This window comes from Biomphalaria glabrata, chromosome 8 (assembly GCF_947242115.1).
Source record: "Biomphalaria glabrata chromosome 8, xgBioGlab47.1, whole genome shotgun sequence".
Taxonomy (NCBI): domain Eukaryota; kingdom Metazoa; phylum Mollusca; class Gastropoda; family Planorbidae; genus Biomphalaria; species Biomphalaria glabrata.
Genome location: NC_074718.1, coordinates 43,592,718 through 43,606,448, shown reverse-complemented (window position 1 = coordinate 43,606,448; position 13,731 = coordinate 43,592,718). Strand labels below are relative to the sequence as shown.

Sequence of the window (13,731 nt, the reverse complement as noted above, 5' to 3'; positions counted from 1 at the left end):
CTGACTATCCAACCAATGGTTCTAACCAGAAACTTTTTATTTATAAGTTCTAGTTTTGATAAGGGCAGAATTATAAATTTCTTGATTAAATATAATTTATTATATTGAAACAAAAAAGCATGATGTCCCTATTTCTTACACAGGAAAATTAGTTGCAATATATTCTGATGAGTAAAACAAATTTGGACGAAATAACAAATACACAAAACAAAACAATAAAAGTATATCTAGAATACAGTCACATGTTGGCAAAGACACACAATATTTCCATTCAGTAACTGAAGAATACATTAACTAATTGTGTATGCATCACTTCTCCATGACTAAATAATTACAAAAAGTGTATTATAACTTGTTAATCTTCTATTTATATGTTTCCTTTTTATTTCTGAAAACAACTTCTAAACTATTTTTCTAGTTTTATTTTTCATTAAAAAAAAAAAAAAAAGAGACAGATTCTAGCATTTTGAAATTGATCTATAGATTTCCAGGTCTACAAAATAATGTATTTCTTTGCTAGACAGGAGGTGTGGTGGCTGAGAGTTAAAGGGCTTGGCTTCCGACCGATTTCCCTGATTCAAATTTTGGTGAAGACTGGGATTTTTAACTTAAGGGTCTTAGGCGCCTCTATGTCCACCCTTTACATCATCTGCCCTATAGATTGCAAGGTCTGCAAGGGGAACTTTGCTAAATTTCTTTCCGTTGTTCAAGAAGATACCAAACAAAATAATTAATTACCAATAATTAATTAGCTAATTGGTTAATTTGCTAAATTCATCCTTGTGTTGTCAGGTAAAAGAAAATATTGTGCCAAATTTCAGCTTAATCTGTGATTGCGTGTGGGAGAAATAATGTGTACAAACTTTTTGCCAGACAGATATAGTGAGTTGATATAAGCTTTGTACAAAAAATCTTTATACAAGAAGGCTTAATCATTTGATAATAATTTATGCTCAAGACTTGAAGACTTTAGTGTTTTAGCAAAAATGAGTGATAGAATGTGACTTCTGTAAATGCAAATTATGAAATCAGCTGTACAATGTGCAGTGATAAAACAAAAGGTTGAATTTATATTAACTAAAAGTACACAGCATAATTATTCAAAACATTAACGACTTATTTTTTAAAGAGCTTCCCTAAATTTAAAAAAAGAAATATGTTTAGTGAATGGACCAAAAACAAAAGGTTTAAAACAAAAATTTGAGACCTTTTCATAAAAATGTGAAAAACTTTTTATATTGTTGAAGATTTCATGTTACCCAAACAACATATTATTATTTTTTTAAACTCTTTCTCTCCTAATTAATAATACCATTGTTGATTTGACCTCATTAAATTAAATTAATTACTGTTTTTATAAAATCTAATTTGTGTTACATAAAAAGGGCATGCATCCTCTTATAATTCTATACCAAAAGTAATGTTTTTTTAATTACAAACGAAAATGTCATTGAAGTTTAATCACAACAGGGTAGAATGTACAATTGTGGAAAATGAACAATTCTAACATAACATGGAAAAATAATTAAGAAGATAAAGAGTTAAAAACAGAGACTAATAATAATAATTTTTTTGGGTATAACTAACCAGTATGACCATTGACCTTCCTTCAGGGAAAAGTACCAGGAAAAAGAAGAATAGGCAGAGAGAGAAAGGGATGGGAAGATAACACAAACAAATGGACAGGCCTGACATTAAAAGAAATTCTATCCATGGCTAAAGACAGAGAGGAATGGAGAAAGATGGTCAACAGATCTTGTGTGGTGCCCCAACAGTCCAACAAACTAAGGAATAGGTGAAGATGAGGGAAACAGTATAGAGCACTTACCAAATATTGCCAGATGTATCATTGCTACCAAAGTTACTAAAAGAACCATCTGGGTGTCTATACATCAGTTCTCTCTGATAGCCTTTCACAGTTTGTAGGATTAAAACATTTAAGTTATTACAACTGATAGTATTAAATGAAAGTTTCATAACTTCAATCTTTATCATAATAATCTAACAACAATTTAAGGTGCATCTTGAGTTAGGTACTTGCTGGAGTATCAATATCAGGGATTGCATTTGATAGTAGTCAATATGAGGTATTGCTTTTACTAGTCAATGCTAGTTAATAAATGGACTGCTTTTGGTGGAATACAGTCTAAGAAGCACATCATTTTAGGTATTTCAAAAAAAAAAGGTTAATTTGAGTATTTAGTATTATATGTCAACTATTTTTCCCTTGAGATGTTTCAAAATTATTGAGACTAAAATATTGATAATTACTTGAGTTGATTAAGAATGTCATAGAAGAGTAGCTGATTACTCAGTAATTAATTATGGTAGGGATAAGGATCATAAGTAAAAATTAAGATTTTCTATTAGAAAATAAATTCATTCTTTACTAAGAACAAAATCACAATCAAATTAACTTTACTTTATGAGCCTGCAGCAAAGTCATACAGTATATCATCAAAATTCTGTTTCCTTCACAGATCATGTTCAAACAATCACTAAATTGTTCAATCTAAATTAGTGAAATGTTGACTTCAAGTAATTCTTGATTAGTCTGAGCAGCGAGAAGCTTCTTTCACCAGATGCCACAGTTACGTGTATTGTTAAAAATATTCTGAGTGCAATAAAGTAGTTTGGGAAAGCAGTGTATCTTTCATTAGTGGACAGATTTTCTACCGGAGCTTTGGCTGTATTTTTTAGAAATATTGAGTACTACTATATAGTACCAATATAGTTACTTACTAGTAGTACTAAAACATAACTAGATCTATTATCTAGAACAAGTAGTCTAGTAGTGACTGACAGTCTTAGTCTAGTCTTAATTATGTAAATAAAAATATATATATTGCTTTTGATTTTTTAAAGAGATAGAGATAGATTGAGTTTTAATGAGTTTTCAGAACATTTCCATTACTTTTTCGTACATTTTGCAATTTCAAGAGATTTCGCGGAGCTCCTGAAACATCAGGAGGGCGCAGACACTCTGTTGTAAGTTAAAATGGTTTAATTTTAATAATTTACACCTAGCATTGCCATATATATATAATATGGCTTCTTCAGTCTCGGAAGATAATGGATGCGCCCAAATGAATCACTGGTTTTAGTTTTTTCTCGAGACAATACTAGGGCAGCAAAGTTTGACATAGTTTGTGCTTGTGAATGCACCTGTTTTAGAGCTATTGCTAGTAACATATGAAGGAAACAACTCACCTTTTTCCATAAAATGGAAAGCCTTTGATTTGATGTCTGTAGAAAGCTGATTCACAGATTGTAGATAGTTAACAACATAGATATTTGGGGCTAGATTTACCATGTTTTGTTCACCACTGCCAGTTGGCATCTGTAGAAGGGCATCTAATCCAGCAATTGTTGGACCCATTAAGTCCCCTGAATTCAATGACACAGTGTAATCTTAACTCCTGCATTTTCAATGGGAACAATTCATTCAACCTTAATTAAAGTAATCTGGCTATTTACATCTGTCTACTAATCATTTTCTTTGTTATTGTTTACTTTGTAGAAGCACTTAGTATTCCATGTTCATTGGAATGAATTCACTTAGTACTAGCATTAAAGAAATGTTGAGTTTATCAGAGGTGCTAGACCTAGAATCTTGATCTAGAGATGACAAACCAAAGAAAATGTTGAGTCTCTGAGTTGAGGTGTGGTGACTTGTATGTAAAAATGTTTAAAAAAAGTAAAGTTTTCCTTTAGACCTTGAGATCTATGGGGCAGACGATGTAAAGGTCCATTGTTTCTGTGGCTCAGGATTAACGAGGGTGGACTAAAAATTAAAAATCCCAGTCTTCATCACCAGAATTAGAACCCCCGGACCCTGGTTCGGAAGTCAAGTGCTTTACCTCTCAGCCACAGCACCTGCTGACTTTATGTAAAAGTTTATTTTTCTCTTAACTGTTCTTTAAGAAGAAAATTAAGATTTATAACTAATGAATCAAAGAAATGACAATACAATAATCTTTGGAGGAAATCTTATCTTATATTATACAGATGTTACTTCAAAAAAGGAGATGATTATGTCCTAAGTGTCATGCATCTAGTCATGCATATACTAACCAATAATTTTCCTGGCTGGCTCAGACAACCCATTCCATGCTCTAATAGTACTAGGGAAGAAGGAGCATTTGTATAAATTTGTCCAAGCATATGGAACAAGGAATGTGCCTTTATCTTTTGAGTATTTTATAAGGTTTTGTTTTTGTATTTGAAGATTATAGTTCAGTGTTTTATGTATAATTGCTACTTTACTTTTAAGTCTTCTATCCTGAAGGCTTTCTAAATTTAGCGATTTTACTAAAGGTGTTACTCTAGTCAAATGTGATAATTCGTTTGTTATATGAAATATGTTTTTTCTCTCAATCTACTACAAACTCTCTGTTTTAACTATGTTGGATGGTAGAGAAGATTTTAGTGAAACATGTTTATTTTAGTACCGTAATTAATTTTTTTTAATGCATGCTAATATAGTATATAATATCTTAATGCTAACAGATTTTTTTTTCGTTGAGGAATCTCTGTAATTTAGAAGAAAAGGTCAACAGACTAACAGCTAAGGCTGTAAAAGGAATTGAGCTGAAAAAATTTTTTGTTCAAGTGGAGCTATAGTTCAACTAAGAGATTTATTTCCCATACCCATGTACCGCAGTGGTCTATGTGGCTTACTAGCATATGTGAAAACTATAATTATTTCCTAAAATTTTGCCATTTTTTCTGTGAGTACTAAAAATTAGATCTTTCAGTGTCACAAGCTAAACAGTTAGGCCTATCCAGTAGTTAAAAAAAAATGGTAAAGTAACCCCTTTCAGATGTTATGATCTATGGGGACAGATGATGAATTGGTCATGTTTCTATTGCTGATGGTCAATGAGGATGTCATGTGGCTAGTACAATGAATAACTGCCTTTACTTTCCCAATGTATGTCAAATACCCACAGGAGTCAGGTAGACTCAGGGGCATCCTAGAAATCTTGCATTTCAAAATCCTTGTCTTTACCAAGATTTGAACCTGAGAGGCTGAGACCCCCTCGGTGTGGAAGCAAAGCACTTTATCTCTAAGACAACATCCCTTACACAATTAAATAGTGAAATAAAAAGCTTGTGCATTCAATTATTAGTCTCCCATTCCAGCAGTCATCTAACACCCTGTACATTTTTTTTCTAAGAGATTTTTTCATTTCAGTTAACAAACATACCTACAACAGAAAATCTGGTGCGTTGTGAATCTTTCACAGTATTGGAAGGGAGTGGAAGATTAATAGTCTGTGAGAAACTTGTTCTGCCTTCTGTCAGATCAATTAGTATAGGGTAATTTTTTGTCTTAGGAATGCCTTCAGCCTGAAATCAAAAAGAGAATAAGGTTAAAAGAAAAAAAAAAAAACTTGAAGGCTCTTGTATATCTGACTATAGCAAACCAGATAATCTCTGTCATAAGAGCTTTCTTACAGAAATCAGCCTTCTCCTTTCAGTATGTATATAGAGACCCTAGCCTTGTCTTCTATTGACTCATGTGTTTACCCAAGATAGCCATCAAATATGAATCATAGCCTCTACTAACCAATACTGATGTAGGCTACACATATAACACATATGACTAATAAAAGATGCAATTACACTATTCTCTTGAGCCCATTATAAGGCATATGTACTCGGTCAAAAACTAAAAGTAGTTGGAGCTTAGTAATTTTTAGTTAAATACATTATCTTATAGTAAAATGTTAAATACAAGTTTCCCTTTTCAGACCTTGCAATCTATAAGCGGATGTTGTAAAAATCATCTGTTTCTGTGGCCCACACAATGACCAACAGTCTTTACTAATGTCAGGTACCCATTAGAGCTGGGTGGACTCAGATGCACCCTAAAGATCTCGAAATTAAAACTGCCAGTCTTCACAAGAATTCGAACCCAGGATCGCCGGTTTGGGAGTTAAGCAAAACACTTTACCACTCAACGACTCCGCCTGTTAAATACAATGCCTTCAAAAAATGTTTATTAGTTTCACTAGGACACATTTATATAGATAATAGCAAACTAATTCTTTGTTTCTCACCAAAGACTAACTTACTAGGCATTAGTTTGATCTCCCTTATACTTAGCACTAAACCTAGGTCTTAGCGGATAAAGTATGGGCAAGGGTTACATCTGCTGGCCTCATGGTAGAGCCCTCATGGAAACGTCCATAAATGGAAAAGGGAGAGTCCAAACAGGGAAAGGAACCATCCACTCCTGTGGGATACCTCAGTACTTAGCACAATGCGTGTGATAAGGCTACAAGAAAGACCAACTAACCCCAGCCCCATTCACTGTGCTACCCCTCTTGGGATGTGTTGATGGCTCCATAACCCTATAATTAAGGGTTTAAAAAAAACACTAGATTTTAAAAAGATTGCATGCTTCAAGTAAAAAAAACAACAACTATTGAAACTTTAATTAAAAAGAAAAAAGTTATCTCATCTTTGGAAGCAGAAAACAGTTTTACAATTATTTTGTGTACAAACCTCCACCAAGAGTTGTCTCCTAACAGCATCAGCAGCGCTCGTAGACTGAGCCTTCACTTCAATATCAATTTTACCCAATTCATGTGGGAATATTGGGAAATAAACAGATATAGCCTCGCCAGCCTCAACCTGAAAGAAAAAATATTTTTTTAAATACTTAACACAAGCCTTCAAATAGCTTTTAGAAATATTGGAAATACACTAGAAGAATATGAAGACTGTTAACTAGGTCCTCATAATGCTTCCAAAAATGAGTAATAAATTAAAAGATAATTAGTGAAGTGTCCAAATGGCATAAACTGATTGACTGCCAAGATTAAACTCATACTGATTTGTATTTGCTAAAAAAACACTAAATAAATATCAAATGTGATCAAAGGGTATTTAAATATGAGGTTAAGAAAAACTTCTCTAAATTAGGCTACTCTAGGGACACCTATTATAAATTATATCTCGACATAACCAGCGCATAATTTTTCGACTCATAACTGGACACAACAGATTGAGACATCATATGTTCCAGAAGCTAAAAGTCAGGACGAGCGCAACCTGTCCTTGTGGAGCATCACCAGAGAATGCTGACCATGTTCTTGAAAATTGCATACTATAATAAGAGGCCGAACAAGACTTTGGTGCCAAAACCCTTCTATAGAGCAAAAACTATACGATCTGGAAACCACTGCATGGTTCATCTCAGATATAGGATTAATGATCTGAACCCTCGGACATGAAAAATGAGAATGAAGAAGGCTACTTTATTTATTATTATAATATTGTATGCCTTTATCTTTATCTACATCATTATGTGGCTATTGCTGCAATGTGCACATTCAAATCTCTCTTTTGTTTTAAAACTGCTTTTGTATAGTACATCTTATATGGTTATAGCATATTCAGTGCACTATGCTCCAATCTTTTTTGTGGACCAGGGGAAGGGGGGTGTAGGGAGAATCCAGCAGAAAGTTTCCATGCTGCTTTTAGGCACTCACCAAACACAACTCAGCTTCAGTCAATGTTTCAAAATCATATTCCCTTGATAGGTAGCAAGTCAGTTTTTTGCTTCTTAGCCACAAGTCAGAAACACTAGCGCAGACTTTCCAGTTGTTAATGGTGTTGATGGTTGGTAGTTGAGTGAAGAAGTTGTTGTTGATGGTTGTTAGTTGAGTGGAGGTGTTGTTGTTGATGGTTGGTAGTTGAGTGGAGATGTTGTTGTTGATGGCTGGTAGTTGAGTGGAGGTGGTGGTGTTTATGGTTGGTAGTTTAGTGGAGATGTTGTTGTTGATGGTTGGTAGTTGAGTGGAGGTGTTGTTGTTGATGGTTGGTAGTTGAGTGGAGGTGGTGGTGTTGATGGTTGGTAGTATAGTGGAGATGTTGTTGATGGTTGGTAGTTGAGTGGAGGTGGTGTTGTTGATGGTTGGTAGTTGAGTGGAGGTGGTGTTGTTGATGGTTGGTAGTTTAGTGGAGATGTTGTTGTTGATGGTTGGTAGTTGAGTGGAGATGTTGTTGTTGATGGCTGGTAGTTAGGTGGATGTGGTGTTGTTGATGGTTGGTAGTTTAGTGGAGATGTTGTTGTTGATGGTTGGTAGTTGAGTGGAGGTGGTGTTGCTGATGGCTGGTAGTTAGGTGTATGTGGTGTTGTTGATGGTTGGTAGTTGAGTGGAGGTGGTGTTGTTGATGGTTGGTAGTTTAGTGGAGATGTTGTTGTTGATGGTTGGTAGTTGAGTGGAGGTGGTGTTGTTGATGGTTGGTAGTTGAGTGGAGGTGGTGGTGTTGATGGTTGGTAGTTTAGTGGAGATGTTGTTGATGGTTGGTAGTTGAGTGGAGGTGGTGTTGTTGATGATTGGTAGTTTAGAGATGTTGTTGATGGTTGGTAGTTGAGTGGAGGTGGTGTTGTTGATGGTTGATAGTTGAGTGGAGGTGGTGTTGTTGATGGTTGGTAGTTGAATGGAGGTGTTGTTGAACAAGTTGTGAGTCTGTTAGCTTGAAATGATATTACTTGTAGTTGCGAGTTCTTGATTTAAACACATCAATAGAACGGATTGCAATTGAATAAATTAATACATCCTTTCGGAAATACATTTATTCAAGCAAAAATTTGTCATCTAAAGAAAACACGCCATTTCCTAACCGTTACAACAAGAGGTCTCTCCTTGTCTGTTAGTCTGTCTCTTATGAACTTCTTTTCTAAGTTTTTTTTAATGTATCTTCACGTCACTAATGAAATACCCAATTAAATCCTACTTATATGCATCTTACTATTGAGTCATTACAATGGTATGCACTGAGCTTTAATTTTTGGTAACCCTGTTAGAATCAACCCTTCGCAAACTCTGAAGAATAATCTTAGGCAAAACATTGTAATGAATAAACCATTTCACCTTTTGGCTATTGCTTACCTGACTTAAGTATGGACTTTTTGTGGTCATATTCTATCTTACACTTATTCTTAGTCTTCAATGGCAATTACTCTCAAAGATTTTAACTAAGCCTCAGCATAATGCTTACAGTTTTTACAACCAAAACGTATAACTTACAATTTTTGTTTGTTATGGAAACATATTGATAACATTCTGATCACTTCTGTTGACTACAATTGTGTTATAATTATCAAACATTGTCTAATTGTTGTCATGAGGGTGAGGGGGGAGCATACAAAGCTGTTGAATGATAGTTGTTTTTTTACCATGATAACTTTTACACTTTGACTTTGTTGAAACAATCCATTTGCTCCATTCGCATCTATTTCAATGTTGTAGAACTTGTCAGACGCGGCCAATGTGACTGTCACCTAACAAAATATAAGGAAAAAGAACTGAATGTAGTCTTTATTATAATTCTTTTTTTTTTTTTTTTTTCAAAAAAGATATTAGCTCCCCATATAAGATTATTTACGCAAAAAAACAAAAAATTGATCATTTACATGGAGATATTATTTATTATGTGTTTTTCAAAGTCACATAAAAAGCTAGAAATTATTTTAAAGTTTTTTGTTAGGCTGAATTAAAAAAAAAACTTGTTTAGATCTTAATGTAATGCTTTATAAGTTTTAATTAGTCACTAACTGTAATTGTTATCAGTCTTAATAATCCAAATCCTTTCAAACTAAACTAAACAAATTAGGATTATATCTTTTTTTAAATTACATGTTTGTATGTATTAAATAGCTATAAGACAAAATATTTTCGTATAGGAGCTGTAGCTTATCTTTCTCTCCATATTTGGCCTCTAGTCACAAAAGATTCTTTCCTAACTCAAGTGATTCATCTGTGCACATCCAATGCCTTTCAATGGATTCTATCTCAACTCAAGCACATTCAATGTCTTTCAATAGATTCTGTCACAACTCAAGCACATTCAATGTCTTGCAATGGATTCTGTCACAACTCAAGCACATTCAATGTCTTGCAATAGATTCTGTCACAACTCAAGCACATTCAATGTCTTGCAATGGATTCTGTCACAACTCAAGCACATCCAATGTCTTTCAATAGATTCTGTCACAACTCAAGCACATCCAATGTCTTTCAATAGATTCTGTCACAACTCAAGCACATTCAATGTCTTGAAATGGATTCTGTCAAAACTCTAGCACATCCAATGTCTTTCAATGGATTCTGTCACAACTCAAGTACATCCAATGCCTTTCAATAGATTCTGTCACAACTCAAGCACATTCAATGTCTTTCAATAGATTCTGTCACAACTCAAGCACATCCAATATCTTTCAAGACGAGTTAGAGAACTATATTCACATATATTGAAATGAGAACATAGAATTCAATGTTAGGAATAATATTTAGACAAGGAAACAGAAGGATTCTTTTTAAATCATGTGAGATAGTATAGCCCAGTTTCAGACATCTTTGAACACAGACCATAGTAAAAATCTTCTTTCATTCAGCTTAAAAGTGAGCAGCTGTTTCAGTTGTTTTTTAACAGATCTAAAAGTTGCTTTGGAAAAATTCTTACTAACCTGCATATCTTCAGTCATGTAGTTAAAAACATTTGCTTGTACAACCAAATGTTCCCCACGAATAACAGAGTATGGTAGGTTAAGGCTGACAAAAAATGGTCTGAATACTTGGAGCTGTCAAAGAAAATTGTAATTAAAACTGAAAAACTATTTTTTTTTCTTCAAAAAAAGCTTTCAGTTTCTTAAAAGATGTAAAGTAATTTGAACAATGTGTTCTAGCATTAAAACACATTCATCAAGGTAATTCAGTAAAAGTCTTTGGTAGATATAAACCTGTCTTTATATCAGGGGCCATGTAAAATTTTGAAAATGGGACACAATGACATTATAATAATTACAGAAATTTTCTATTTTTAATGTTAATTATTTTTTAAAATTAAACCACACATTTCTACAGTTATATTTTATAAAATACTTCAAAACAATGTAAAGGCATGTGACATCCAATCCCCAAAAAACAATTGTCAATGACTTTGTGATGCTCCAACCCCTTTGGATAATAATTATTTTGTTTTGCATGGATTACCAAATAGTACAGTCAACGAAACTTATAACTTATAATTCTATAGTTTTAGATATATTTCATTCTGTGGTCTTCTCATATTCTTAAAAATAGTCACAGATTTTGTAGACAGTTTTAGTTTTTGGAAATTTCCTCCTCCTAGTTTGGGGAAGTGGGAACCCATTTCTTCAATAACATGTTATTGACACAAGGCAGCTTTTCAGCAATTTTGTTAGGTTTGTTTTTTGTTTTGTTTTTGATAGTTACAGGAGAGGTTTGAGCTGGTCAAAATATGCGAATATGAAATGAGATACCGGTAACAGAACAAACAAAAGTGGACAGATTATTCATTATTTTGTGGAACATGATAACTATCTGTCGTGAATTTGTTTATTCGATTGTTGCCCCTAGTGTTTGTTTATATTTGTTAGACTGACCATATTTCATGTTGTGATCTTTACTATGTGTGTAGTTGTTTGTCAGTCAGTGTAATAAAGCTTTAGATGTAACATGGTTTTTGTTATGTTAAAGTACGACACTATCCAAAATATTTGATATGCAAAGAAAGTACAACTGTTTTCAAAGAGCATTAAATTTAATATTTAAATATAATGAAGAAGTATGGAATAGGAAGGATGCCAATTGGTTCATGCATAAACTAGTGCTTGGTGGAAGAAACTTAAGGAAGAATGAAGTTGAGCTTCCAGAATTTTCTTGTATGACAACATAAAACTAAAGCAAAGGAAAAGTTGAATTCTCATCACTCTGCTACCTACATCAAGTGGAGCTGAAACATTCAGCAGAGAGGTAGAATCAACAGTTAATTTTGTTTACCCTTAGCAGAATAAATTTAGCTCTGGGGCTCTCAAATGATAGTTTCAATAATTGTTTTTTTTATTTGAATGAATGAAATACATCTCTTTAGAATTTCATTTGTAGCTGATATGTCAAGTGCGAGAAAAAATGATGGTGAAAATAATTGAAATTCAAAACCAGTCAACTATGACTAATGTGAGCAATGCCGACCATTGTTTTTTTTTTAATGCTGTCTTGCCTACAGAAATGTACCAAATCTATAAATGTAAGGCTGATCAAGATGTTATCGAGCATCTTTATGAGTGAATAAACATTTTCATTTATGAAAAGGGTGCAACCCATCCTATGCACTGAATAAAAGATGAGCTTCTAGAGTATTAGGGAAGCAGCAGGAAAACTTAACACATCCAACTAATTACTAATGAAATAATCTCATCTTATAAAATACAGACGTTTCTTCAAAAAACAAGATGATCATGTCCTACATAATGTGTTACTAGACCTTGAGCATAGTCACACTCAGGACTTGGACAAAATAAATCTTAACCAATAAAAGACATAAATGACTTTGATATATTTAATGTAATCATAATAAGGCTTGTCTTCTATTCCAAAGATTAATGAGGAATGCAGTATTTCCTGTGTCTCTGCAGCCCCAGGAACGTAATCATAAGTAACTTACATAAGACTGAGAAGGAGCTATACCAAGACCAGACTCTGAATTGACAGCAAAGGCACTGGCCACCCAGGATGTGATAGTATCTGGTACTGTTGCAGTAATAGAAGCTGATCCATTGACACTGTAGAGATTGAAAGAAATTAATTTATGTCTCGACCATTCCCCTGAAAACATTTTGTAAGAGCTTAAAATTATAATGATAATAATGGCACTGTCTTCGATTTTGAAGATTAAGGATGAGCAAACAATGCTGTTGTCTGCTGGTGGTCTATTTAAGTTTTCTTTTTATTATAGCTTTTATATAGCGCTACTTTCATGCTTATAGCATGCTCAGAGCGCTTTTGGTCCAATCTCACTTGTGGACCGGTGGGGGGGAGGATGGGGGGGGGGGGGTATCTAGGAGTTGGTTTTCCGTGCTGCCTTTAGGCGCTCAGTAAACACAACTCTGCCCGAGTCGGGTGTCGAACCTCGAGCCCCCTTCTAGGTAGCCAAGCCAAGCCAAGCCAAGTTCAAGCGCACTTGGCCTCTCGACCACGCTTCTTCATGCTGTCTTCAATAATGGCTTTTCTTTTGAGTCTCAAATGTTTGTCCCCCAGCCTTTGTGAGAGCTCTCCAACAGTCACTTTCAGAGGCCATCTGGTGCAAGCTACTTTCCTCTATGCCAGTGAGGGCGAAGTGGCGCCTGATGTATGTAGCGCTTCCTGGGGACACCTCTGTTACATGTCCTCGCTTAAGCAGCAATCTCTCCAACCGAGCATAAAATTAGTTAACTGAAAAACTAGTAAAACATATGAATAAAGGAATCAGCACAACTGAACTCTCTTATTAATATGAATGAATATAACATAAGCCTAACTGAAGGATTTAATGACATTCTTTGGGTAAAAATACCAGAAAATTGTTGTTGTTTTTTTTTACACTTACCCAATGGTTAAATCTGACCAGAGAAACGTTTCAGTGAAAACTTGGCGTATCTGTTTTGGCACCATTGGCACCATTATTGCCCCTGGATTTCGCATTAGCCCTATAACATAAAAATATGGGTTAAACATTTACTAGAATCTGAGTATATAGCAAGTCCCAGTTAAGACTTTCTTACCTATAAATAACTGTAGAAAAAAAAGTAATCTACAGTTGATTTGAAGATATAGTGCTCACATTTTCTTTCATTCTCTTAGCTATTTTTTTCTTTTCCTCATTTTCAATGTGTTTTCTGTTCAGTCTTCATATATTTCAATGTTCTTTTGA

At 34.1% G+C, this 13,731-nt stretch overlaps 1 protein-coding gene across 4 annotated transcripts in view; it reads right to left on the bottom strand.

Moving 5' to 3' along the window:
- LOC106075362 (CD109 antigen-like) overlaps positions 1-13,731 on the bottom strand; it is a 52,766-nt gene that overhangs the window by 11,621 nt on the left and 27,414 nt on the right. For all 4 annotated transcript variants that reach the window (XM_056038465.1, XM_056038466.1, XM_056038463.1 and 1 more), the window contains 8 exons: positions 13,408-13,507; positions 12,487-12,604; positions 10,487-10,600; positions 9,197-9,301; positions 6,514-6,642; positions 5,211-5,352; positions 3,211-3,387; positions 1,829-1,910 (listed from right to left, as the gene is read on the bottom strand). In XM_056038465.1, the coding sequence (XP_055894440.1) occupies positions 1,829-1,910; positions 3,211-3,387; positions 5,211-5,352; positions 6,514-6,642; positions 9,197-9,301; positions 10,487-10,600; positions 12,487-12,604; positions 13,408-13,507 (967 nt within the window). The remainder of the gene's footprint in view (positions 1-1,828; positions 1,911-3,210; positions 3,388-5,210; positions 5,353-6,513; positions 6,643-9,196; positions 9,302-10,486; positions 10,601-12,486; positions 12,605-13,407; positions 13,508-13,731) is intronic.